Source organism: Equus asinus, chromosome 24, assembly GCF_041296235.1.
Source record: "Equus asinus isolate D_3611 breed Donkey chromosome 24, EquAss-T2T_v2, whole genome shotgun sequence".
Lineage (NCBI taxonomy): Eukaryota > Metazoa > Chordata > Mammalia > Perissodactyla > Equidae > Equus > Equus asinus.
This window is the reverse complement of record NC_091813.1, coordinates 44,821,836-44,849,200: the sequence shown is the minus strand read 5'-3', so window position 1 is coordinate 44,849,200 and position 27,365 is coordinate 44,821,836. Positions and strand designations below refer to the sequence as shown.

Below are 27,365 nucleotides of genomic sequence, written 5' to 3'. Positions count from 1 at the left end.
TATGGCAATAAGGTTCTAATCTAGTTGATTCTATTTCTTTTCTTACTCTTTAGGTTTGTGTTTCTAGGTTTTCGTTTTCTGATTAAGTCTGGTTTTCATGCTGGTTCTGATTTGTACACACTTATTTCTCCTTTGGTAGCAGCAACATTGAAAATATAGTTTTTAATGGTCTGTTGGTTTTTGTGCGGTAATAAAAAGTTATCTGATTGTATTTTATGTTTGTCTTGAGGATTCTGTTATCTCTTTTCATCTGAGATACATCTTTCCTTTGCCTCTGGGTCTTGAGACAGTGGTTTAGTCAAACTGACAACTGGCTTCTCTCCTAGGTTGGGAAGTTGCTCATATCACTCCCCATAGTACTGATTTATTTTATTGTTGTCTGACCTTTGACAAAAACTCTAAGTTGTTTTTTACGTTGCGTGCCATTCTGAGTTCAAATCAATTAAAAAAGAAATATTCCTGTGCCCACTGGAATGGAGAGCAGACACTGGAGACCTGGAGATGCTACCATTAGCTGATAAATTTTTCATACTTTGATTACATTTGATCCATTTGTGGCTAATGATATAAAACTAAGGTTGTTGGTTCCTTTTGTGTATTTTTAAAAAGCCTTTTTTCCTCTTCAAAAAAGAAGGCATAGCTTTTTACCACAGTCTGTTTACAATTATAAACTTTCTCTGAAGCCAACTTTCACCCTCCCTCAGGACATTATGGGAGATTAATGAGTCAGAAAAGTTGTCATTTGAACACACCATATAGGGATCTCTAATTCCAACAGATTTGCCATCCAAGAAAACAAAATATACACCATGAATAAAATTTTAAATTGTTTTTACGTGGTTTTAGAGAAAAGGGTAGAGACTTTAAAGAAGGTTTTGCTTGGTTTTTATAACCATTCTACAAATGAGCCCGAATTTGTGATGGAATGAGAACAATTACTTTTGGCTTGCCTGGAACTTCATGATGCCTGCAAGAAATCCAAAAAGGTCTAGGTGCATAACTTTTACTCTCTCTCCTTTCAAAAGAAAATAGGAAAGCATAAATACACAAATGAGCCAGGTAAAGACGTGAGAAAGAGCTCAGTGTCCAAAAATAAGGTTTAATAAACCTAAAGTTGTGTCCCCAGCTCAACCCACAATCTGACTGGACAAGTACTATAAAAACAGCATATACACAAAGTGGGAGAATTCCAGCTATAAACTCTCCAGAGTTCCTGTCACAGCTTTCCCAGAAGACTAATATGATTCATCTGGTAAGTGAGGTATATATTTTCTGAGCACCTTCGCCTATTTCTGAAGCAGTGGTCATCAGCCGGGGGTAATCGTGATCCTTTTCTGCCCTGGGGACACTTGGTAATATCTAGAGACATTATTGGTTGTCACAGTTGTGTGTGGGGGGGATGCTGTTGGCACCTAGTGAGTAGAGGCCAGGGATCCTAACCATCCTACAATGCACAGGAGAGCCTTCCCAGACAAAAATTCTCTGCTCAAGGGGCCGGCCAGTGGCCGAGTGGTTAAGTTTGTTCACTCTGCTGCGCCGGCCCAGGGTTTCGCCGGTTTGGATCCTGGGCACGGACATGGCACCGCTCTCAGGCCACGTTGAGGCGGCGTCCCACATGCCACAACTAGAAGGACCTGCAACTAAGATATACAACTATGTACGAGGGGGATTTGGGGAGATAAAGCAGAAAAAAAAAAAAGAAGATTGGCAGCAGTTGTTAGTTCAGGTGCCAATCTTAAAAAAAAAAAAAAAAATCTGCTCAAAATGTCAATAGTGCCGAGGTTGAGAAACCCTGCTCTGATGAAAACTTAACTAGATTATAAAGTCTCTTAAACTTAATTGAACTCCTTTTTTGATTGGCTTATAGAAACTGTTAAACACTTTTATAAATTTAAAATAAGAGAACTCAAGAATTTTTAGAAAAAGAAGAAAATATTGAACTTTCATTGCTTTAAGTCTGCTGGTTCTTAAAGAAAAATTTCTCTTAATGAAGCCTATATGCAGAAGAAAAACAACTTTTAGCTATGAATTTTTAAGTTAATAGCCTTGTTTACAAGTTGACAGGTAACAAAATGCAAATTGATAGCCAAGAGAAAAATATAAAGAAAGCTTTAGTATTTTTAAACAAAATTTGAAGAGCTCTGGAATACTGAGTATGAAAAATAAAAACGTTCAAGTAATTATATTCCTAATCAAGGTGAATCCTTGGACAAATTAGACTAGTTTAATAATGCTGCTTTCAAATAGCTAAGTGTCTCCTTCCTGATTTTGTTACAATGTGAATTTAAATGTAGCATACCATTCTAACCTATGCAAGACTTGAGTTTGTTTTTTCATGGGAAGCTTAACTAGTTAAAACTTTATAGAAATGTTTCTAATTCCTAAACTAATATTAAATTGAGTTAGCCATTTAATTAATAATCTTTGAATATAAATTATAATATCTAAGCAAGTCATTTACAGAGAATGAAATAAATACTAGGTCAACAAACATAATTTGACATACCCTTGGCTTTTATTTTTATGCATTGTAAGTGACCATCAATTAATAGGTTGAAAGGATTTATATGAAAAACGGAGATATGTTGGTATATATGTTTTTTTTTTAAAGAAATGTAAAAGAATATTTGTGTGGCTGTCAAGAGGTATTTATGCAAAATAATGAATTTTTATTTTTCTATCATGGGAAAAGATGTCTTAAAGTAAAATTGTCTGGATGTGCCAGAATGTGAAAGAAAATATTAAAAGACAAATTTCAGGGTGTACAACAGGTTCTAGAAGATATGAGGGGAAATGGACTTCATCTTGGTTTATAAAATCTGCAAATAATAAATTTGAAAGAAGCATAAAAATGTATTAACTCATTTTATAAAGTTCTAGATGAATTTATTCATAAGATGGAAAAAGACTTGTGAATTCTAATCTATAAAATATGGATGGCATCCAAAAAGAATAAAAGTAGAATTTGGATTTCCTTTCTGTTGAATTGACTCTGAACAAAAAGCATTTAAAAGGTATTTAGTGCCCAAATAGCAGAGACTTCTTATATGGCCAAAATACTCTTGGAAGTCTAGCATTTTGTGCTTTTGTCATAGCCTTGAACTATTTTTTTTTTTTAAAGATTATATTTTTTCCTTTTTCTCCCCAAAGCCCCCCAGTACATAGTTGTATATTCTTCGTTGTGGGTCCTTCTAGTTGTGTCATGTGAGATGCTGCCTCAGCGTGGTTTGATGAGCAGTGCCATGTCCGCGCCCAGGGTTCAAACCAACGAAACACTGGGCCGCCTGCAGCGGAGTGCACGAACTTAACCACTGGGCCATGGGGCCAGCCCTGATAGCCTTGAACTATTTTTTAAAAATTTTTATTTATTTATTTTTTTAGGAAGATTAGCCCTCAGCTAACATCTGCTGCCAATCCTCCTCTTTTTGCTGAGGAAGACTGGCCCTGAACTAACATCTGTGCCCATCTTCCTCTACTTTGAACTATTTTTTTTTTTAACAAAAGTTCCTCATCTTTGAAAAAGTTCCTAATTAATATCATTGCTTGATGCCTAGTTTATTTTAAATATTCCCTGTAACCTTTTTTCTTTAGTCACTTACTCATATCTTTTCTCCTCTGATAACATTTTTGATATTGCATTTCTCAAATTCAGCCCCCAAATTCAGAATAATGAAATGTTACTATGGTCTTCTACATCAAAATTGTTTTTGGGGTCTCCCAAACAGCTGCTAGGCAGCTACAAAGGTTTGTTCATTTATCCTATAAAAGGAGAGATGCTAAAAATAATTAGATATGTTTGGTATACTCTAGACTTTTTATTAGCTCAAAACTACTGTAAAAGTCATCTAGCTTACCATGTCCTCAATATGAAAAGAACTTGCAAATCAGTAAGAGGAGTTTAATCTAAGTTAATTACATTTAAGTAAAATGTATTAATACAATATAAAATAAAGATTTTTTTAGCAATTGTGTGACTTGCAGGTTGGAGAGAAGTATACTCATGTTTATATACAAAGATTGGCACAATAACTATTTTAAAAAATTGATTTTTTAAAGGAATATTTCATTCCTAGGTGATAATCCCAAAATATTTTATGGGATACATTAAAAGAACCTGGAGATTTTTATTTTTCCTCTCAGGGTAATTACTGACTAAATCCTTATAAAATGATTATATGTTATTTTAGAAAAAAAAGGATTCCACTCTCCACTATTCTAGTATTCTTGGCTATTACAATTAATCTGAACCACTGAGACTTGTCATCCACAGTTTCTGCTTTTTCCATAATTATGTTTGCCTAAAGTCCCTAGTATAAGCTACAGACGAGAAAGTCTTCTGGGAGAACCATGAAGAGTGAAAGCCTCAGTAAAGACTTTTACTGTACTCAGAACTGTTGGCTCTACAGGAAGTAGACTCATGGAAACAAACTTTTCAGCATAAGCTGATATCAGCATGATAAACAGATACCTGTCAGATTCCCAAAAGATAGAGTCAGGATTTCTAGGATTCTTTAAATCTAGAAGTAGATGACTCCCTGAAATTGTTTGTTTCACTTCAAATCAGAAAAACAAGAATTACTTACCGGGGACTAAATGAGTTAATTATGGCAAGTGTCCTATTCCTGTTTTTTATTTTTTGAGGAAGATTAGCCCTGAGCTAAGTGCTGCCAATGCTACTCTTTTTGCTGAGGAAGACTGGCCCTGAGCTAACATCCATGCCCATCTTCCTCTACTTTATACGTGGGACGCCCACCACAGCATGGTGTGCCAAGCAGTGCCATGTCCGCATCCGGATAGGAATCAGCGAACCCCAGGCCGCCGAAGCTGAACATGCACACTTAACCGCTGCGCCACCGGGTGGCCCGGCCAAGTGTCCTATTTCTAATGGATATATAAGAAAAATTCCTTTCTTCTTTATTTAGAACTCTCTATTGGCTATACTTGCATGAACTGCAATGAAACATTTTTTAAATGGTATCGTGTTCCAGCTGACCCTTTAGAATTCAGAAAAAAATTCTATGAAAATTCTTAATACAGCTTTTAAGTAATACATATCAAGAAAACAAAAAAATAATGATTCTGGATAAAATGACAAAAAACACAAAAGTACCCCCCAAAATGGTAAAAATGGTTAAGTATTACACAAAATGCCTTTACTTTTCATAGCCGTGTAGCTATTTTTGCATACGTTCAATAAAAATTTGTTCTCCTTTGTATCAGGTAGTAATTAAAAAATTGCTTTTGTAACCACGGTGATGCCCTAAATCTCATTAAACTAGATATGGCATGCCCATTATTACAACAAAGGTCCAAGCGTCTTGGTCAAGGTGAATTGGCTGGTTCTTGGTCTCTAATCTCAGTATATGAGCTGACAGGAGAAATATCTTACATATTGACAAGAGATTTTCACAGAGTGGGGTACATGGGGTAACTACTCTGATTCAAAACTGATTGGGCTCAAACTAAAAAAAAAGCCTGACTTTGGCCTGTCAAAGATACAGCGTACATCTGCTTTAACCATTAAAGAATGCACTATCTTAAGAACGCATACTCCCCCCTCCTACGCCCTATTGGCAACATCATATTGGTAACGCCTGTATTAGTACTCCTAAAATAAGTTGCCTTTCCTAACATCAGGGTCATGTTGACCTGCTATATTGCAACTAAATACCTTTTTGCAATTGATGAAAATGTATCCCGCATGTGTTTAATGTACGTTCTTTGTTCTAAAAAGATAGAAGACTGTAAGGAAAACCATGTTTCTCCAGAACTATTTCTTCCTTTCTAGAAAAGGCTTTCCAGTGTTATATTCCTCAGTTTGGTTCAAGTTAAACTCACCTCTCTCTTATCTGTAGAATGGTTACTGGCTATTTTGTGTCTACAATATAGAAGTAGTGTCACATGGCTAGTTTTATTAACCCGATTACAAGAAGGTTTTTGTGCACTAAGCATAACCTTTATCATGCTTATACAATAAAACTGACCAAATAAAACAAAACATGAAAGTAATGACACCGCGTCAGAAAATCACTAAGCAAATTTATGTGGTCAAAGCCATGCCTTAGGAGGAAATTTGGAAGCAAAATTGACACCTTATCCAGATGGGTAAGCAATGCACTTCACTCTCCAGAGTCAGAAAACAAAATAAGAAACACTGTGCAGTAAAGGATTAACACAGCATGCCTAGGTTGTGCAAACCTTTCACATTCCAAAGAAAGGTTTGGCTCTTGCTCAGCTCCTAGGAGATAAGGACCTTTAAGCCCTTGGAATATCCTGCCCGATAAGAATATTTTTATTTACCTGGGGGCCTTAGGCCCTGCCAGATAGTCTATGCTAACAATGTGATTTATGATGGGGGCCTTGGGCCATTTGCTATCAGCTTGACCTTTAGAGGGGCTGGAGACTGAAGCTCAGCCACATAGGCAGTCAGTTATGTGACCAGCCCACAGTAAAGAACCTGGATGCCAAGGTTTGGAGGAGCTTCCCTGGTTGGCAATACTCCAAGTATATCATCACACATTGTTGCTAGGAGAATTAAGTGCTGCCTGCATGACTTTATGGAAGAGGACAACTGGGAGCTCACGCCTGCTGCTTCCTGGACTTGACCCTATGTTCCTCTTTCAGTTGCTTATTTAAATCTGTATCTTTTCACTGTAATAAACTATAACCGTGAGTATAACAGCTTTTCTGAATTCTACGTATCCTTTTAGTGAATCACTGAACCCAAAGGTGGTCTTGGGGACCCCTTTAAATAAAGTAACATCAGGCACAAAAGTTGCCCTGCTTGGTTCTTGTTTCCCAAGTAAATGAAACCTTGAGTCTTTCCTGTAAGTTACTCTCTAACAAAAACAACTATATCCCTGATTTTGGCAATGCTGATGTCTGAAGATATGTGATGACTTTTTTGGATATGACAATTATGTGAGAAAACTGCTGTTTTCTACCTTGAATAAAGTAACTGTAAACTTGGTGATGTGGGTAATTTTGTAGGTTGTTTTTTTCCTTTACATATTTGCCAGATTTTTAATTTGATGAGGTTGGCCTTCTAAAGCTTGGACTCCCTGGCAAATCTTCTTTGCATATAAACTTTTCTTTTCTAAATGCTTTAGTCTCTGAGTGGTTTATGTTTTATTTTAGCAGGCAGTAGTTTGAACCAATAGTACTTTAGTAGACTAGTTAAGAGAATTAAACTCTACTTTTCTTGTAGCATATCCATATAGGATGCTCTGAGAATTAGAAATCACAGGCAAATATTTTACTCAAATAACAAAGGCACAGCTCTCCCTTTACTTGCGAGCTATACTGTAAAAGAACAAAGAGAAAAGGACCCTCTCTGAAAATTTAGCTTAGGTGTCCAGTATTTAAATCATATCACCAGAGTGAATCAAAGTGTGTAGCACTGATAGATATTCTCCCACGTTTACCCAACAGAGGAGCTATATACATGAAATCATAGAATAAGGTTTTAAAAGACCAGTTTCTTTTGAGATTAAAGCAAAAGCAAAAATTCTTAACCTAAAAATGACTTCCTTTAACTCTGGTACTGAATTTCCCAGCTTTAAATTTGTAGCTTAGCTTATTCTTGGAAAAATGAAGGTAATAATGCTTTTTATATTGTGTTCAAGCATTCACTATTTAATATATTAATAGTGCTATTCTCTCACATGTATTACATATTTTGGATTTAGCTATCTCTGAAAAATAATTTTTAAAGTATTAAAGACACTTTTTCTTTTGCTAGAAATCATAAACTACAAAACCATAAATGTTCCATGGAATTCTCAGGAGTGTTTTTAAATTTAATTTTAAATGGGTTTCCTGTGTACCAATATGATTTATGTTTTAAATAACACACTTGTAAAGTTAAAAGGACCTACAGTGATGAAAAGTGAAATACTTTCCAATTCAGCAAGAAGATTCTGGACAACTGCCCTGTAAACATCGATCTTATATTTCAGTCAAGAAATGATTCACATTCTGTACTAGCTCAGTAATAGATTTTTCTGAGAAATACCCTACAAGTCAAGGTACATTTAACTTCAAGGAAAACTAAATACTTTCCAAGGTTTTTCAGAATTTACCCTAAAATTTACTTAATCAGATTAAGCAAAATTAGGTCAAAAATATATTATTTTAGCTTTGACTAGAAGGTCTGGCTCACTTTACAATCCTCTTTTCATAAAGATTAAAGTCTTTATTTAAGCAAATTGAATAATTTATAGTGGAAGCAAATTTAATAATTCGTAGTGGTGAATAACCTTGTACAAGTGGGTAGTATCCCATTATAATGAACATCATTCCAATGTTCATTTCCCCAGGGCACTTCTTCCTATGTTCTGACCACAGCCAGAGCTGATACGGCCATGATAAAATACATTGAACAGGACATCAAAAGTCAAAGAAATACAGCCTCTCAGAGAGTAGTTACTTTATTTAAGGAAGCCATTTTTCAAGTAAGATACCTACATACCCTACTCGCTCATTTAAAAGTATTCAATCAGGTCTATTGCTCAGTAAAATGACATGTTTTTGAAGAGTGCCGCACTGGTGGTATATCAGGTTTTTAATTTTTTTAGTGCTGTTGACTGTTGCTGCTCAGAGTAGGTCAATGGATAAATCTTTGCTCATTTCAGATTCAAGACATGCACATAGTTTTTCTCCCACAAATCTCACATCTTCATGAATTTTAAAACTGTCTCGAGCACCTGCAGAACAAATTTCTTTTCTAACCATAAGACCTATACTTGGTTAGATTCTATACAGAGGTAGAGACAAGAAAGCAACAATGGCTGAGGAATAATGAGGTTATGGTAAGGGATTCATGTTCAGTACATTTATTTGTGTCCACACATTTCTCTAACATAGTTGACTGGTGTTTAGAAAGAGTATTCTATAGACCAGGAAATGTAATGGTATTGATTAAAATGGGACTTCTATCTGTAAAACATATAAAACAGATTTGTAATGCATTTCTGAGGTAAACAGTAGCATGCTACAAGCCATCATAGGGGATTTGGGAGTATTTCTATTTTAAACTGACTATCTCACTTTCCTCCACATCTTTCAAACTCGTTCACCTTTGAACATTTATTAAAAGCTGACTTTTTCTTCTCCAAATAAACTAGGACTGCATTTTAAACTATAATCCAGTACTCACAAGATTTCACAAAACACTGGCTACCTTCTCTATGTGATGCACTCTGATATTTTCAGTGCTATCCTATATCATTTAAAAAATGTTGGTAGTTACCCACTAAATTGATTTCACAATCCATTAATATGATATGACCTGCAGTTTGAAAAACACTGACTTGGTCCAACCAATGAGGAAGATGAAGTATGAGGAAATTGAGCGGCTTAAATTCATAAGGAAAGTGAGTGGCAATCATCTGCATAATTCTGTGCAAGTCAATAATTGGCCTCTAGAATATAAATTTTCTGTATACTATTTTTCTGTTTTAGACCAAGATATTATTGCTTTATTTTTGCCCCCGATTCTTCACTCTCTTCACATTTACTTCAGTGTTTCATGTTCATTTTTACTCATGCCTTTGAATTTGATACTGGTTATATGGACAGTATTTGTTTGAAATTACTAGGTGAACTGTTATCTTCAAATAACAAGCCTATAGAAGATTAAGAATCCCAGACCAATACTGCCACCAGGTAAAAAAGCAGGTGAAAGCTACATATATATAAAGGTAGAGAATGAAGAAATACAAACAGGCCAACTTTATCTGTCAGTAGATGAGAACAAAGATTCAGTAGACAAATATTTGTTGAGCATTTACTCTGTGGTGGTCATTATACCTCTATGTCACCTATTGTTTTCTTCCTTGTATTATGTTTATGTATATGTCTTATCGCCTCAGCAGACTATAAGCAATTTGAAGACAGAATTTATGCATAATTTGTCTTTGAATCTCCTGTAGCATCTAGCATAGTATCTTGAGATCAACAAATACTTGATTATTAGAGCTCAATAAATACTTGCTGAATAAACAAGTCAAATACACCAATATACAAATAAGGAACTACCTTGACTCTCAAAACTCTTCCTCTTAGCAACATAATACAAAAGAAAGCATCATTCTGAGTGCCTGTTGTCTGTGACCCCAAACAAACAATACTAGAATATTCTTAACCAGTGGTTACGTAAAATATGGTCACCTATCTTTGAAAGATGAAACAGCAGAACAGCTGAACCAGTGCCTGAAACAGCAGTACCTGACCCAATATGCTCACTCAGATGAGACCACCAAATAATGTTAATATATTTTCATGAAACGTAATTTCACGGAAATATTTATTGAGAGGATACTTCCAGGCCAGGTATTGTGCTAGGTGCTGGGCTACAGTAGTGAGCAAGCAAGGATATTGCCCTCAGGGAGCTTTCAGTCCATGGGGAAGACAAATGATAACAAGAAAGTGTGCAAGTGCAAAGATGGGAGAAATACCTAGAAGAGGCAGCTAAGCCAGATTTGGCTGAAGGCAAGGGTGTGAAGGGGAGGCTTAAAGAGGGCTTTCTTAGAGGAAGCAGTAAATTGAGTCTGAAGCAAAAGGAAACGCTGGACAAGCAAAATCTAGGCAAGCAAATCTAGGCAGAAAGTATGGTGGATAACTTCACCCTTATTTTAAAAGATTATTCTAGAAAGCTGATTATATCATTTATAGAAATTTTTATCTTTCTTTGACAGATAATTCATAATGCCTAAGATTCTTCCTCCAATTGCCAACCTCTGGATCCAGTCTCCCAACATTACAGACTGGTCATTAACAAGTCTTATATGGTCACAAAACTGCCTCAGAGAATAAAGTAACAAGAGATCAACTTGCTTCTCTACTATTTTCTGATAGAATTATTAAACATATAGGAATACAACAGACCATGCTCACATAATAAAAAATGAATTTTTCCAGTGTGGGGGGGGGAGCTAATTTATAATTCTAATGATTGCCTACAGCATCTAGTAGGATTTTGCACCAAATAAGAATTCAATGACTCTATGCCAATAAGTAGAACACTCTCAAAAATCCACCAGGAAAAAAAAATCCACCTGATTCTTTAAGTAAACCATTAATTCATAGCTATAATAATAACAAACTCTAGCCTAGAGAATATTTGAAAACTTTAACTTTACAATTTTGTTATGTCTAATTCTCCTTACATAACAAAATACAAAAAAAGGAATTAAAGGTGAAAAGTCACATGAAAGTATATAGTTTACGAAGAAAAAGGCTGAGGCATTGGCAAGGTCTATTTAATTACCAAAAAGTAAATTTATTTCAGGTCAGTGATCGTCAATATTATTTTTATTTATCCTCATTTCACTTTAATTAAAAGGTGTCATGGCACCCATAAAGAGGTTTTTCATCCTACAGATGCTATTATGCCTTAGACAGATTTGTCTTGTTCTACATCTGGGAGTCAGCTTGTACTTATCTAAACTTCACATACAATTAAATGTTCTCAGTAGGTACAGCTTTAGTTACAGCTGAATAGAGTTCCAGGAAACCCCATTAGGAGTTTCACTATTTACTCTACACCAACAACGGCAGCTGGTACATTTTTGGTCACAGTGAGCACTCCTTCCACCGCACATGACCAACTGGCCTTTTCTCCTTAGTTTGATTTCTCACAACATTACAAGTCAAATTTTAATTGAATTTTTTGACACCTTCTCATGGATTTAAGAACACTATAGTTAAACTTGTATTTTTAAAGTAAGAAGACTATACAAAAATGTCAAAAATAATTTTCAAGTATACCATCCTAGCCATCTAGCTCATTATATTAAGTATCGCCTTTTTTAATCTTACACTACTGAAAACTCGGCATTTCCCTCAGACCCTTCTACCTTCAGCTACAACCTAATAAAAATGGGTTGGCAAGGACCCACACAAGTACAGTTAATTCAAGCTTCCAACTTCTATTTCCAGGATTAGAATATTTACAATACCTGCTGCTTCAAACACTCGAACTGTCTAGTTTCACAGCTTCAAAGTTGAGACTTGTTTTGGCTAGAAAGTTCCAATTTCACTTTATCAATTTCTGATTAAATAAAAAACAAACCAATCAGTTTTTCACTTAAGTGAACAAAATCAATGATATTGTACCGAGTTTCTGCTAGGCAGAGCACAGCTGCGGGGTTGCTACAGCAACTCTTGTACACTGACCATAGATCGCCCCTGTCCAGGAAGGAAACCGTTTGCTCCACCCCTGGGGAGTCAAGGGCTCTGGCAAGCAGCAGTCTGTGAGCAGAGACACATTTTTAGTTCAGTAGCTGACATGGAGCAACAAGAGACCAATCTTTATTTTCTCTCATTAAGAAATGGCACCCCAACAACCAACACAGACTCCACACCAAGGTGCTGCGTGTCATTATGTGTTTCTGCAGCATGGTGGGACTGTATTTTTCACCTCCTCCCACTAGAAACCTAAATTTGGGAACAAGCCAAACCAATTTCCTCCCAGGCACATAGAAAAAGAAAAAAAGAACAAAAAAAACCAAGTAAATTAGAATATTCTCACTGTTATGAAAAATACATTTTGGCTCTTGCTTTCAGGCTTTAACTTATATAAACTTAGGTTCTATGACATTATCTTTCTTTGGCCACTCACATTTAAAATTTATTGAATTTTTTACTCAGTATCAACCCTTCTGCTGGGTGCTTTGACATATTATTTCATTTACTCCTCACAACAACCCTGTGATGTAGGTAGTAATATAATCTCCACTTGACAATTGAGAAATAGAGGCTCCAAAACGTTATTTGATTGTCCAAGCTACTAAATGGCAGAGTCACAATTTGAACCCAAATCTCCTAATTCTGAAAACTACCACATTACACTAATTTTGCAAGAAAATTCTCAATTCTTAAGTGAAATATTCAAGTATTTCTAAAATGACTTTAAAATTTTTTATGGTAATTTGTTTTAGCAATACATTTTCACAAGTAATGACTTCATTACCGATAAGCTACATATATACAGCCACCTTCTTAAGTGCACAGAACACAAAGGCACTGGAAGACAGGGCTGCATTACGGTCCTGGTGAGTTTTTTGCTAAGTATAAACAACAGCACTCACGTTCTTGAGGAGGAAAAGCAAAGCAGAAGACTAGGTTAGGTGACGAAACTGAGTTTATATGAAGCACTTTGTGGAACACCTCTGGGGTTGAAGGAGCTGACAGAAGGAGAGGGAGTGAAAGCAAGTGAAGGACATATGTACTATTTAAACCGGAGGGAGAGAAATTTTCTCTCTGCCATTAGTTACTTTCAAGGACAATTCCAGGTATGAATCTGCCCACTTTCAGTCATCTCCCCACTTCAGGTACGAACAGGTTTCTAACATGGCACCTCTTCTCTCAATGAGAATGAACCACAGTTTTCCTCCTCTATCCCAGAAGGTCCAAAACTACCCGCTTTTGCCTACACATACTTTTCAGGAATTTCCTTGGCGGACATAAAGACTATCTTTTAAAAAACTGCTTTTTCTAGTTCTCTAAGATCCTGACCTAAAAATTCTTTCACACTTATAGCCTGAACACTCCCCCAGCTATAGACAGACGTACCTCCAACTCCATCCTTCGGAATCACCGTCTCTCAAACTGCTACCCTATCTTCTGAGCTCCTCCCTTCTATTACACCTTTTCTGTCAGTCTTCTATTTCTACTTTAGTTGATGAGTCCAATTCTCTAGTTACTCCAAAGGATTTCAGTCAGAAACCAAAAAAGTTCAGAAGAGTTGTACTAGTTTCCATAGGCTTCTGGGAAGATGGGTCAAACATTTATTATAAAGCATATATACACAAAGAAACCTCTTATGACATCACTGATTTAAAAATATAAAAAATAATGTATCATATTTCCCTGAACTTTTGCTCGATGAGGCAATGAAATCTCCAACTTCTTCCTATACTTTCCTAGAAAAAAACGCCAGTTTTGTGGGTTCTGGAAAGTTACATTCTCAATTTATACTGATAAATATTATATCTAATGCAAAGACTGAAAGTCATAAAAAGTTAGTGTTATAAAGGAGTAAGATAAGATAGATCACTGGCGTTAAAGGAAAACAACACTAGATTTGTAAAAGAATGGGAACAGCATAGGAAGACTTCTGCAGTTGAGTTATTGCCATCTAAAAATTAAGTTAACTGTGTGTTCCCATTTGTAAGTGTCACATAGAAACTTGGGCTAAAGGCCTCTTCGCCAAGCTTTTTTCCTTTCCAACAAAGAAAAACATTTCACAGCTCTAAGACAAGGCAGGGAGGAAGCACCAGGAAAGTGGGAAACCTTTCCATACGTGCTGCTCATTTTACATTGGTTCTTAAGGGTACAAGCCTACTAAATGAAAAAGTGGAATGCTACTTGTATCTCAAATTTAGTTCAATTTTAAATACCATCAATCTTGTATAATTTTGTAGATTTAACTTAAGCTATCTGCAAAGTGAACAAAGTTTCTAAAACATGGTGAGATTAGGTATTTCAGTCAATAAAAAAACAAAAAAGCAATCATTTATTATTTGGGACTCTTAGGAGATCATTAGGCATTAATTTAAAGATACCACAACTTGACACTTTATAGAGGCTAGAAACATAATTCAAAACTTCATAAAGGTGTATTAAATTAAAACCACTTTAGACAATTCAAGATTTCATTGACAGAGTTCATTTCAAGTGACAGCTTTGTTATTGTGTTACTGTTCCCACATGATATCATCTCTTCTCAATTTCATTTGAAGATTACGGACTCGTATTGGATGAAAGTTGCTGCTCTTCTGAAGAGGGTTGTTTAGCAAACATTTTCTGGGGCTATTTTTTAAGTTGTTTGATCCGTTAGGATAGTTATCTTCTTGCTGAATACCTGAAGCTTCACTCATCTTTGAGTTTTGAACTTTTTGCTGTAGTTTACGGACCTGGAGAGAAAAAAACCTAATATTTTAGTCAAAAGTATATTTAAAATATACTCTATAATAGATGGATTAGATTGATGGTTTAAAGATTACATGAAATTAAAAAGTTTGTTAAGGTTTTATTTATTGAATACCTATTATATGCCTAACACTGTGCTAGTCAGGTAGAAATATAATGAATAAAACAATCCTTGCTCTCAAGGAACTTATTGCTCTTATTAGTAAAAGAAAAGCATATATGTGAAACTAGAGAATAACTCAAGCTAGGATAAGTCTGAGGACGACAAAAAGTGTATATTTGAGAAGGCCAGAGCAGGACAACATCAATGTGGGCTGGAGAAGCTGAGAGAAAGGTTTATGGAGGATATGAAACGGGTAAAAACTGGAGAACAGAGGAGAGAGAAGGATCTTTCAGGTGATATTACCAGCAAGCAAAGATTTGGTGCTAGGAATGAGCAAAGAGTTTACAGAGTTGGGAAAAAAAAAATACATACATACATATATATATATATATATATGATATGTTACTTAAAAGTATTCCTGAATTTAAAGTACTACTGAATACCAGTAAAAAAAAAAAGTCTAGGGAATAACCTTATCTCACTGAGGAATATCTGGTAATGGTTCAGTAAACAGAATTAAACAAAACAAAACCTATCAACTAGCCAAAACCCATTTTTTCCAAGCCCCTGTCCATTACTTAGTCTGTTTTACTTATGCATAGACCTAATTTGTAGAGGTGATCCAGACATTGGCTAAGTACCTGGTATTCTATTTGTCTAAGGCCATTTTAATTGCAGATATTAAATTTATCATCATAAAACGCTTGAAAATTCATACTGTTACAGCTGTTATGGAATATAAATATTATTTTTCAAAATATAATTTACCTGCAAACTGCCTAAATTTAAAAAAAAATGACTATTCTTCTATTCCCTTCAAGTTTCTCCTATGTGAGTCTAAGAAAGCATACAAGTTACATAATCTTTGCCCTAACACAATCATACAAAAAAAATATACTTACTATAGCCTTAAAAGCCAGTAAAGTGAAAATATTTGCTTCAAAAGTTTCATTTCCTTCTTTATTGACCATAGAAGAATAAAGGCAATAAAACTCTGCATCCTTTATTACTTTCCTATAAAAGCAGGGGAGGCTTAATTGTGAGGTTATATATCACCAACTTATAAGAATGCTGATTATTCCATAGGCAAATGGCTATATGATGTGACCTGTGGGTTCCTGGCAAGACTCCCTCTGCCTTCTGTTCTGGCAGCGATATAGTGCTAATAATCCAACCTATGGAGTCATTGCCTTAATGTAAAATATTACAATATTCCATGATTCTCCTGTTAAAATATTAAAACTGCTATGCCATTCTTAGTTATTTAGAATTCACATGCAAGGACAGAGTCCCCCTCACCACCACACTTCAGCTAGCTGAGTGCAGGTCCCCAGGGAATGGAACATGGCACAGCTTGTTCTGTAAAGTGGAGATAGTGGTTTTACAACTGGGGTACTGCTTGAGGAGCCAGGCTTTTGTATGGTACTTAATTAGAGACCTGTCAACATAAGGGACATCATTATGATATTAGAGGAGGAAGGGATAAGAGGAAAGAATGCTAAAAGGGTAACTGGGAGGACTGCAAAGCCAAATTTAGCCCACCTCACAATTTTCCCAAAGCCATTTCTGAATACATAACTAAACTTTCTTGCTCCCTTTTCTTAATACTATCTTGGAGAGTTATGTAGAAGCCCATTTATGCCAGTGAGACAGACGGCTCTATTCTGAAATAGGCCTAAGTGACTACTATCACCTTTCCACCAAGCCACACACACAGACGTCAAATTTGGAAGGTCATATAGAGATATGACTCTGAATCCAGATATATTATATTTTTATTAAAATCTTTTACTAAAGCCTTCTTACATTGTCTTGATGCTTCTTCAGTTTGGAAATTTGTTCTACTTTAATTTCCATTTTCTTGACTAAATGCTCTAGTTCACATTCCGCATTTTCAAAGACTGAATGGCTTTCAGTTTCCTTTATTTGATTCAGTAGTTCTTGGTGCTTCCTATAAAAGAAAAGCAAACATCAAGCACTATTATAGTTTATGGTATATGTCTTTGCCATAATTAGACAATATTCTGTCCAATCATAAATTTTAGTCAGAGTTAAATATTAATCTTCAAAGACAATCTCTTTCTGTAGGGTTATCTAATTAAATCTATGGTAAATATAAACAGGCTCTTGTGATTTGAGATTAGATACATTTAGAAATATTCATTCATTTAACTAAAAAGAGTATAAAAAACAAAAGGAGACTCTTTCTCATAAAAAGCTTTTGTGAGAATTTAAGGTCACTAGACCTGGTTTGTTAGAATGACAGTAATATTTGTCTAACAGTTTAGATCTTGGGAATACAGAAACTCCTGAGATTGGAAAAGCAGTAATTACATACAGTTGAAAATTTAAATAGCATCAATAAACACAATGAAAAATCAGTGACAACAAATCTGCAGATCAAAATAAGCCCAAATGGCTAAGCAAGGCCTTTAAAAATTTATAAGTCGCATTGCTCTTAAGATTGAGACGAAAAAAAAGATACGTAAATATCTTCCTACTTCTTCTGATAAAGAATAAAAATACTTACATACTCATTTGGTCCAGCTCATCTTGCATTGCCATCAAAAGTTCAGACACATTGTTACAAATGCAGATGGACTTTCCTGAGTCAGGAGGTACAGCTTTACGCTGGGAAGTTGATCTAGTAGGCTTGTAGAGACGTCTAGGCTCAGTAACTTCTGCACGTTTTGGAAGGATATGTGGCCCATAATGTTGCATTGTCTGCAGAAGGTTTTGCCTACTTGCCTTCACGGAATGGCTTGCACTGGCAGACTAGGGGAAAAGAAATAGCTGAGAACAATTTCAAATGACTGATGGCGTTTATTTTATTTTATTTTGAGGAAGATTAGCCCTGAGCTAACATCTGCTGCCAATCCTCCTCTTTTTGCTGAGGAAGCCTGGCCCTGAGCTAACATCTGTGCCCATCGTCCTCTACTTTATATGTGGGATGCCTACCACAGCATGGCTTGACAAGCAATGCCATGTTTGCACCCAGGATCCGAACCGGTGAACCCTGGGCCACAGAAGCGGAACGTGCAAACTTAACCGCTGAGCCACCGGCCGCCCCAAGTGATGGCATTTAAATAGCACTTAGAACAAAGCAGGAGTTGAGTTGAGTTTTGTTTTTTTGAGGAAGATTAGCCCTGAGCTAACATCTGCCGCCAATTCTTCTCTTTTCTGCTTAGGCAGATTGGCCCTGAGCTAACATCCATGCCCATCTTCCTCCACTTTATGGGATGTCTGCCATGGCATGGCATGGTAAGCGGTGCTAGGTCTGTGCCCGGGATCAGAACCAGAGAACCCTGGGCCACAGAACTGGCGCACGTGAACTTAACTGTTGCGCTACCAGGCCAGCCCCAAAGCAGAAGTTTTTTTGAACAAGTATCTTCATTTCTGTCCCTCTCACCTTTTCAACCACAATAGGCAGTGATCCAAACAGTGAATAAATTTGCTGAGGTGGTCCTCTCTTTAATCATTTAGTTTTCTAAATATTGACAAGGGAAAGAGTAAACTAAAAAATTATTTTAAAAGACATTTATGACATGAAGAAGTCTCAAAACTCAAAAGTAAACAAAAAATCCGACTAGAAAATAGGGAAGAAGCATGGACAGAGATTTCACTGAAGGGGATATACAGATGGCAAATAAACACAAAGATATGTAATATCATTAGCCATTAAGAAAATGCAAGTTACAGTGAAATATCACTACACACCTATCAGAATGGCTAAAATAAAAAAAAAATGACAACACCAAATGCTGACAAGGATGTGGAAAAATCAGATAGCTCATACATTGTTGGTGGTAATACAATAATACAGCTACTTTGGAAGGCAGTTTGCAAGTTTCCTATAAACTAAACATGTACTTACAATATGACCCAGCAATTGTATTCTTGGACATTTATCCCCCCAAAATGAAAACTTATGTTCTAAAACCTATACACAGCTTTGTTTGTGATAGCCCAAAACTGAAAACAACACAGATCTCCTTCAATAGGTGAATAGTTAAACTGTGGTACATTCACAACATGGAATACTACACAGAAAGGAAAAGCATGTGTTGATACTAGGATGGATCTCAAGGGAACTGGCTGAGTGAAAAAAACAATCTCAAAAGGTTACATACTATGTGATTCCATTTTATATAATATTTTTTAAATAAACTATAGCGACAGATTATAAATTGCCAATGGTTAGGAAGGGGGATGTGTAGCTATAGAGGGAAGACATGAAGGAGTCTTATAGTGGTGGGATAGCTCTGTATCTTGATTGTGGTGATGGTGACATGAATCTATGAATGCGATAAAACTACTGTATAGAACTATACATACACATATATGTAAACACAAAGCTGGCAAAACTTGAATAAGTTCTGTGGTTGTGCCAATGTCAATTTCCTGGGTTTTAGACTATATTATATGTATACAAGATGTTACCACTGGGGGAAAGTGGTTGAGGATACATGGGACCCCCTTGTATATTTTTTTGTAATCTCTTGTGAATCTATCTTTTAAAATAAAAAGTAAAAAACAAAAACAAACAAAAAAAGACACTTATGATAAGGATATGGAACAATGGTATGCTAGTTGGAACATAAACTGGTCCAAACATTTTGGACATTATCTTGTAAAGTTAAGGATGAATGACTTTTATGGCCCAGAATCTCAGAGAAATTTCTGTACATGTATACCAGGAGGCATGTACAAGAATGCTCACAACAGTGTTGTTTATAATAACAAAAAGAAACAACCCAAGTCTTCATCGACAGGAGAAAGGCTAAACAAACTGTGGCATTTCCATACAAAAAAGTATTTACAGCAATAAAAAGCAGTGATATGCATCAATTGGATGAATCTCATAAATTCAATGTTGAATGGTAAAAGCAAGTTGCTGAAGAACACAAACAGAATAAGTATATTTATATAAAGTTCAAAGTTGTGTAAACCTAAACAATATATTTTTTTCAGAATACCTATTTGGCAAAGTGATTTTTTTTAAAAAAGCTAGAGAATGATAAACACAAAATCAGAACTGTGGTTGCCCCTGTGTGGGGGGAGGGATACAATTTAAGAGGAAGATATGCTGGGCTTCAAGAGTGCTGGTAATGTTCTATTTCTTAGGCTGGTTGGTGAGTGCTCCAGTGTAAACTATCCTTTGAGCAGACACTTTCTGTTATATATACTCTTTCATGCAACATTTTAAAAAAGACATTGCTAAACTACAGTCTTAAATTCTCAAGAACAATTTAAATTACTTCACTATTTTTGTTGGAGGGATTAAACTAGTGTGGCAAATTGTCTTAATTGGCCCATAACTGAGGGAGTTCCCAGGACACAGGATTTTCAGTGCTAAAACCAGGAAAGCCTCAGACAAACCAGCATGATTTGGTCACTCTAGTTAACGCTTCAGCAAGAGAATAATCAACAAAATGACCATATTCCATAGTGAAAAGAAAAGAAAATACTCCCAATTCTATGTAGAAATTTAGATATCTTATATATATTCAATATTTTTTTTTAGAGAATTAAAGAAATAAAATGACTTAGAAGTAGTTAAATCACAGAAGTTTGAGTCAGTTCTTAATTACACTCAGAGTTGCTTGGTGACCTTGCATAATCATTCAAGCTCTGTGCCTTAGTGACAGAAAGTTCAAGTAACGGAAAACAATGGTCTGCTCTAAGGCTAATTCAAGCAGTTATATTAAGAGTAAAAGAAATTTAAGTTAATTCTTCTAGTCACTATACTGACTGAGATCTCTGATTACAATCTAAGCTTTTAAGAAAATACTGAAAACCTCATAGGAAAGGCTTCCATCATCTCACTTACAATATTCAAACTCTGCTTCTTTACTTTCAAGCTGACCTTCTCATATTGCTGTCAGTTATCATCTAGAAATACAGCTCTAATCATGTCCCTACCCTTCTCAAAAGCCTTCAATGTCTCCAAATTATCCACAAAGTAAAAGTTCAAATTCTTAACACGGCACTGAAGGTCAGCCATAATCTCACCTCAAGCTATATTTCCAATTTTGACTCTTACTATGACACCATCTCCCCTATCCCAAGTACTAGACAATTATCTATGATTTGTGGAAAAACCAATTATACCCTCAGACTGTAATATACTTCTCCTCATCTCTATCTATTAAAACATTAATTCTTCCTTGAATGCTGCTTCTTACATGACCCCTTCACATATTCTTTGTACAGCACCACAGCACTTTGTTTATATCTTTATATACCTCGCTTAAGTTTTGATTACACTCTGTCTAATATCTGTATATTTCGCTGCTTCTCTATAAATTCCTGCCTAATGAAAGTCTTTACTAGCTACAGGTAGCAGTCTGTGTAAATCAAGATGTATGAGTTGAATAACTATGTCTAGGATATGGAGAAAGCGGCAGAGAGACAAGCAGGACTCTCATGGAGGTCTCTTAAAATCTGATCCTCCCTTCAGCAACATCAGTGCTCCTGCCAGCTTTAAAGGAGGCATTATTACTTGCAGACCCTATGAACTTGGGATTCACACGAACTACTTTTATAAAGTGATTTTGCTGTTAATTATTGTTTTTCCTCTCTTCCAGGAGCTTTTTCTTTTCTTCATTCCTTTTACCTTACTTCTTCCTGTACCTTCACTATTTTAACAATGAATAGGTAAGTTAAAAAAAAAATTTCCCCTAAGTCATCAAAGGATGCCATAAAACATAAATATAAAAATAAGTCAATATTTTTTCCACTTGCAAATTACTTATAGTGATTTTCTATTTGGCCTTGCAGCTTCTAATCCCGTTGTACAAACAAGACACACACAAAACATATTTAAGGAAGGAAAGCAGCAAAAAAATCAACATAAAGTTGCATTGGGAAAATGTTTTTCATTATTGTAGTTTGCAAATTCTTTGAAAGAAGAAAATTATAAAAAAATGCAGCCAGACTATTGAACAGTAACTCTTATTTATGCAATAAAAGAGTAGCGAAAGTTAAGTATGATGTTCTTTCCATTATTGTATCCACAGGGTGAGCCAATGGCAGAGGCCAGAATTCTCAATAGCACCCCTTGCTCCCACAGCAAATGGCACACAGAAACACTCACTACATGCATATTGAATAAATAGTAATCATAGTCATCGAAACTATAACTTCAAAATCATAAGATTAAAAGGGACTAAAATTTTCTTTCTTACTATTATTATAGATAATTAAGAAGGTTTAATACAATATATCCAAAACAACAACCCATCTTAACAAAATATTACTGAACAACGTACAAAGTACTAACTCCTCAATCCTTATTTTTAGGCAAATTCAAAGGGTATGAGGGTAGAAAGAACAAATTATAAAAATTCTCTAGAGAAATAACTTCACAGATCTATAATTTAATACTATATCCTTGTTTGTTTATTGTGCATATAAAACTGCTTCCAGGATCTATTGTATTGTCATTGTCTACTGTGTTGTTTAGTGCCTCTTTTATAAAGTATCACAAAATACATTTCTCTAAGACTTTAGTACTAGGAAAATGTTTGTCTTTCTAGAAAAACTGGAATGCTTATTGTTATTTCACAAAGACAGATCTGCTGCCCATTACATGCTCCCTTTTGCTTTGGTTGTCAAGCAAACTCGGAGCTTGGTTTTGCGCTCAACTGCTGTTGAGATTTTAGGGGATTTTCTGTCCTCAAGCCCAAAACCCTCATCACTTGATTCATGTTTTTAATCCCCATTTTGTAGCATTATTGTATGTCTTTTATTACAAATCTCTTCAAATTCTTTTTTGTAAACAGATAGGTGTAAGTATTAAAAGGGTGAATGATTAAGTATTAAGAATAAGAATAAAGTGTTTGCATACCTTTGAAGATTTCTTCTTTTCCTTGGAGCGTTTTGGATTTGATACTGAAGACATTAAAATTCTATTGATTTCAAGTCCAGTTTGAAGCTATAATAGTAAAGAAAAAACTTTATAAAATTGCTTTTTAACAAGCTTCTTCAAAAACAATATAATGAGAAATCAGGTTTCAGCTTACAAAGATAAAAATGCTTTTTGAGGAAGAAAAAAAAACCCAAAATACTATGTTTTTGTGCATGAAGTCACTAAGTCTATTGATAATTACAATCATTTTCTGTTTATAAGAGAATGAATTATTTAACATATATACCAATCAAATTGAAAACTATCTATATTAGGAGTTCTTTCAACCCAGAATATACATATGTATTTGTCAGCATTTCAAAAGACTTCTTGGTAATACATCCAAGTACACAAATATACTGGCTGACTTACTGAAAATTCTATTATTATAGCAAAAAGAGACAAAAATAATTTAGGAAGCAGAAATTAGACAATATAGGTCTTATTAATGAAAATAAAATATAATAAAACATATGTGGTTTATTGTGGTGGATGATATAATGCTCTATTTACCTCAGAAGCTTTGTCTTGAAATAGCTTACGGTGATGTTCTTCTTCCTTAAGTTTTTCCTCTAAATATTTAATCTTGTCCTGCAAAAAAAGGTTAAAAAATGGGATCATTATATAAAAACTAGAGCCGAGCCAAATATCCTTTGTTCCTTTTCTAAAAAGAGTTGTTGGAGTCTTGATTCTTAATAGTTTGGCAAATGAAGGCAGAGAGTAAGAAAAAGGAATGGCAGAAGATGCTGTGATTTTTCTGAGCTTTCTTCTTATGCTCATTTACCTGCTATTATATATAAGAAGAACAAAGGGAAAGCAAAGAATGTACATGTATATAGGCTTTATTAACTTCCAGCAACAAAACCATAATGATGAAACTTTGGGGAGTATTAAAGGTCTAGAAGATCAATCAATTATAGTCTTGGGTCTCAATGTTCCTTTTAAAACAGAGACAAATCACAATAAATGTCTATCATATGCATATGATAAGGGTGCAGTTGTTGGAGAGGAAGGGAATAGAAAGATATATTAGAAATATAAGATATGGTCCTTGTTACTTAAGAGCTTACATTGTACTCAGGGAAACAAGAGTAACATGCATGAAACAGTACAGCAACAAAGCAATGAATATGATTTGACCCAGACCATATATATAACCTTATGGACGTATTTCATATTATATCCATGGTGTAGTTCATAATAAGAGGATAATACTATTTCAAAGTGTTGGAGAATTCAAGGAAGGCTTCACAGAGGATGTAAGACTTGGAGCAAGTCCTATTAAATGGATAGGATTTGGGTGGAAAAGGAGAAGGCATTTCAGGACAAGATCTAGGACATGCTTAACTGCAAGTGGTGAAAGACATCTCTTCAACGTCCTTTAGGTAAATTATCTAACAAGTGAAAATGTTCTGCCATCTCAGAAGCCAAAATTACAATTTCACATCAAAAGGCAGGTTCATTTGTGCTGTGACAGAGTACATTAACTTTTCACCTCTATAGCAGAAATTCATATCTGGATTACTAAAAGTTGTAAATGAAGTTTTATAAATCTAAGATTTACTGTACATTCACACACAGTGCCAATTATGCTTAATGCTTAAGATTTATTCCTGGCAACACCACTTCAAAGAAACAAGGGGAAGCTTACCTCGGCAGTTTTCTGAGTTGTTGTAAGTTTAAAACATTCTTTTTCTAAGACATCCAGCTTTTCAAGTTTTGCTTGCAGCTTCAAATGATCTTGTTCTTTTTCCCTTTGAAGCTGGGCCTGGAACAGATAAAAACAAAACTAGAATTTGTCAAGTGATGCCAAATGGCTCAAGAATAATACAATTTCTGAGAATTCAAAGCACAATATAAACCTATTATAAGAAACACGTACTTACAAGCAAAAAACAAGAAAATCAAATATTTTTAAAGAACAAATATAATGAGCAAAAAAAGACGTGCTATATTAGCACCAATGGAACAAACTCTTCTATGTATTTTTACATAACATTTTTACTAAGGAAAACATCATCAATGAAACCTGTATTAAATAAAGGGTTATTCAGAGGCCGGCCCCATGGCCTAGTGGTTAAGTTTGGCATGCTTCACTTTAGTGGCCTGGGTTCGGTTCCCAGGCGTGGACCTATACCACTCGTTGGCAGCCATGCTGTGGCAGCAACCCACATACCACATAGAGGAAGGGTGGCCCAAATGTTAGTTCAGGGTGAATCTTCCTCAAGCAAAAAGAGGAAGATTAGCAACAGATGTTAGATCAGAGCAAATCTTCCTCAGCAAAAAAAATAAAGTGTTATTCACAGGGTGACCAAACCCACTCATTGACTTACCCTCCCTCTAACTATAACATAGAAAAGCAGCTATCAGAGGAATAAAGAGTACAGAGAACATGAAGAAAAGGAAAGTTATACATATATACATGTATGTATATGCATATATTTATAATGATATTTATTACCACATTAATGACAGATGTTAATAATAGGGGCAACTGTGGGGGGCAAGAGGTATAAGAGAAGTCTCTGCTCAATTTTCTACAAACTTAAAACTGCTCTAAAAAATAAAGTCTATTAAAAAACAAAAAACAGAGAATAGACTGGTGGTTACCAGAGGGGAAGGGGGAAGAGAAAGGGTGAAAGGGGTAAAAGGGCACAAGTGTACAGTGATGGATACCATTACACTTTGAGGGGTGTGTATGATGTAGTCGAGACGGAAATCAAAATACAATATACACCTGAAATTTATATAATGTTATAAACCACTGTTACCTCAACAACAACAAAAAGTAACACAGAAACAACAGAAACAATCAATCAACAGAGTCTTGGTGACCTGTGATCTAACATTTAATTGGAGTTCAACTGGAGTCACAGAAGGAGAGTTGGGACAAGTATAATTATTTGAAGGATAATGGTTAAAAATCTTCCAAAATTTTGCTGAAAAATATTAACTGATGGACTCAAAAATCTCAAAAAACAAAACAAAGCAACAAAAAACCCAAGCAGAATAAATACAAAGAAAACCACATTTGGCGTATCATTATCAAATCACTGAAAACCATGATAAAGGGAAAATCTTAAAAGCAGCCTGAGAAATGATGACATATTATGCACAGAAGAATAAAGATAACAATTTTCATTATAAACTATTAAAGCCAGAAGACAACTGAGAAGACACATTTAACGTGCTGAAAGAAAAAAGCTGTCAACTAGAATTCTAAATCCAGTAAAAATATCCTTCACCAATGAGGGTGAAATAAAGATCTGTCCAGACAAATATATGCTAAGAGAATTCCTAGCAGACTTGTAAAGGAAGTACTTCAGACTAAAGGAAATGATACCAAATGGAAAACTGAATCTACGCAAAGAAATAAAAAGCACTTAGAAATGGTAAAAATGTAGATAAATACATATTTTTTCTTGTTTCTTAATTTTCTTTAAAGGATAATTGACATTTAAAGCAGAAATAATAACAATGTATTGTGGTTTTTATAACATGTACAAATAAAATGTATGAAAATTGTAGCATAATGGGGGATAAGTGGAAGCACAGTGTGCACATGTACGCTGTATACACTATACACTATATATGAAGTGTTTTAATACTAATTCATGGCAGACTCCAGTAGGTTAAGAGTACATACTTTAACCTGTAGAGCAGCTACAATAAAGGAGGAGGAAGAGAAGGGAGACCAAGAGGAAGAGAAGTTAATAGAATTTAAAAAGAAATCACTGGAGAAGTTAAAAAATACTTTTAGCTGAATGATGATAAAAAGACAAAATATCAGAATTTCTGGGATGTGGGTAAAGCAGTGTTTAGAGGGGAAGTGATAGCTTTAATCACAAAATCTAACATTTAAAAAGAAAGAATAAAAGTTTTAAAGTTAATAATCTAAGCCTCCAACATACAAAGCTAGGGAAACAAGGAGCAAAGTGAACCCTAGATAAGTAGAAGAAAGGAAATAATAAAGACAAAGTGAAAATCAGTGAAATAGAAAATAAACACAAAATTTTTAGAAGTTAAAAAATGAAGTTAATTCTTTGAAAAATCAATAAAATTAATAAAGTGATAGGTAGACTGATAATTTTTAAGAGTGAAAATACAAATTAACAATACCAGGAATAAAAGAGGAGACACCACTAAAGACACAAGAAGAAACAGAAAATCCAAGTAGCTCTATATCTGTTAAATAAATTGAATCCATAATTTAAAAACATTCCCCAAAGAAAACTCCAGTCTCAGATAGCTTCTATCAAATTTGAATTCTATCAAACATTTAAGGAAGAATTAATACTAATCCTATAAAAGGTCTTTCAGAAAAAAGAAGAAAGAAGAATCTTTCCAGCTAACTTTATGAAGCCAGCAAAGCCATGACACAAAACTAGACATTATAAGAAGATTACAAACCAAGATCCC

The 27,365-nt window shown here is 35.0% G+C and overlaps 2 protein-coding genes across 32 annotated transcripts in view; both read right to left on the bottom strand.

The window, feature by feature from the left end:
* LOC106829732 (uncharacterized) overlaps positions 1 to 12,098 on the bottom strand; it is a 165,397-nt gene extending 153,299 nt beyond the window's left edge. For all 3 annotated transcript variants that reach the window (XM_070496708.1, XM_044757278.2, XM_070496709.1), the window contains exon 1: positions 11,961 to 12,098. The gene's annotated coding sequence lies outside the window, so the exon portion shown is untranslated. The remainder of the gene's footprint in view (positions 1 to 11,960) is intronic.
* A 2,402-nt stretch (positions 12,099 to 14,500) lies between these two features.
* Positions 14,501 to 27,365, bottom strand: part of CEP57L1 (centrosomal protein 57 like 1) — a 70,206-nt gene continuing 57,341 nt past the window's right edge. For all 29 annotated transcript variants that reach the window (XM_070496749.1, XM_070496746.1, XM_014839033.3 and 26 more), the window contains 6 exons: positions 24,598 to 24,714; positions 23,460 to 23,537; positions 22,887 to 22,973; positions 17,568 to 17,812; positions 16,844 to 16,988; positions 14,501 to 14,918 (listed from right to left, as the gene is read on the bottom strand). In XM_070496749.1, the coding sequence (XP_070352850.1) occupies positions 14,700 to 14,918; positions 16,844 to 16,988; positions 17,568 to 17,812; positions 22,887 to 22,973; positions 23,460 to 23,537; positions 24,598 to 24,714 (891 nt within the window). In that variant the 3' untranslated portion in view covers positions 14,501 to 14,699. The remainder of the gene's footprint in view (positions 14,919 to 16,843; positions 16,989 to 17,567; positions 17,813 to 22,886; positions 22,974 to 23,459; positions 23,538 to 24,597; positions 24,715 to 27,365) is intronic.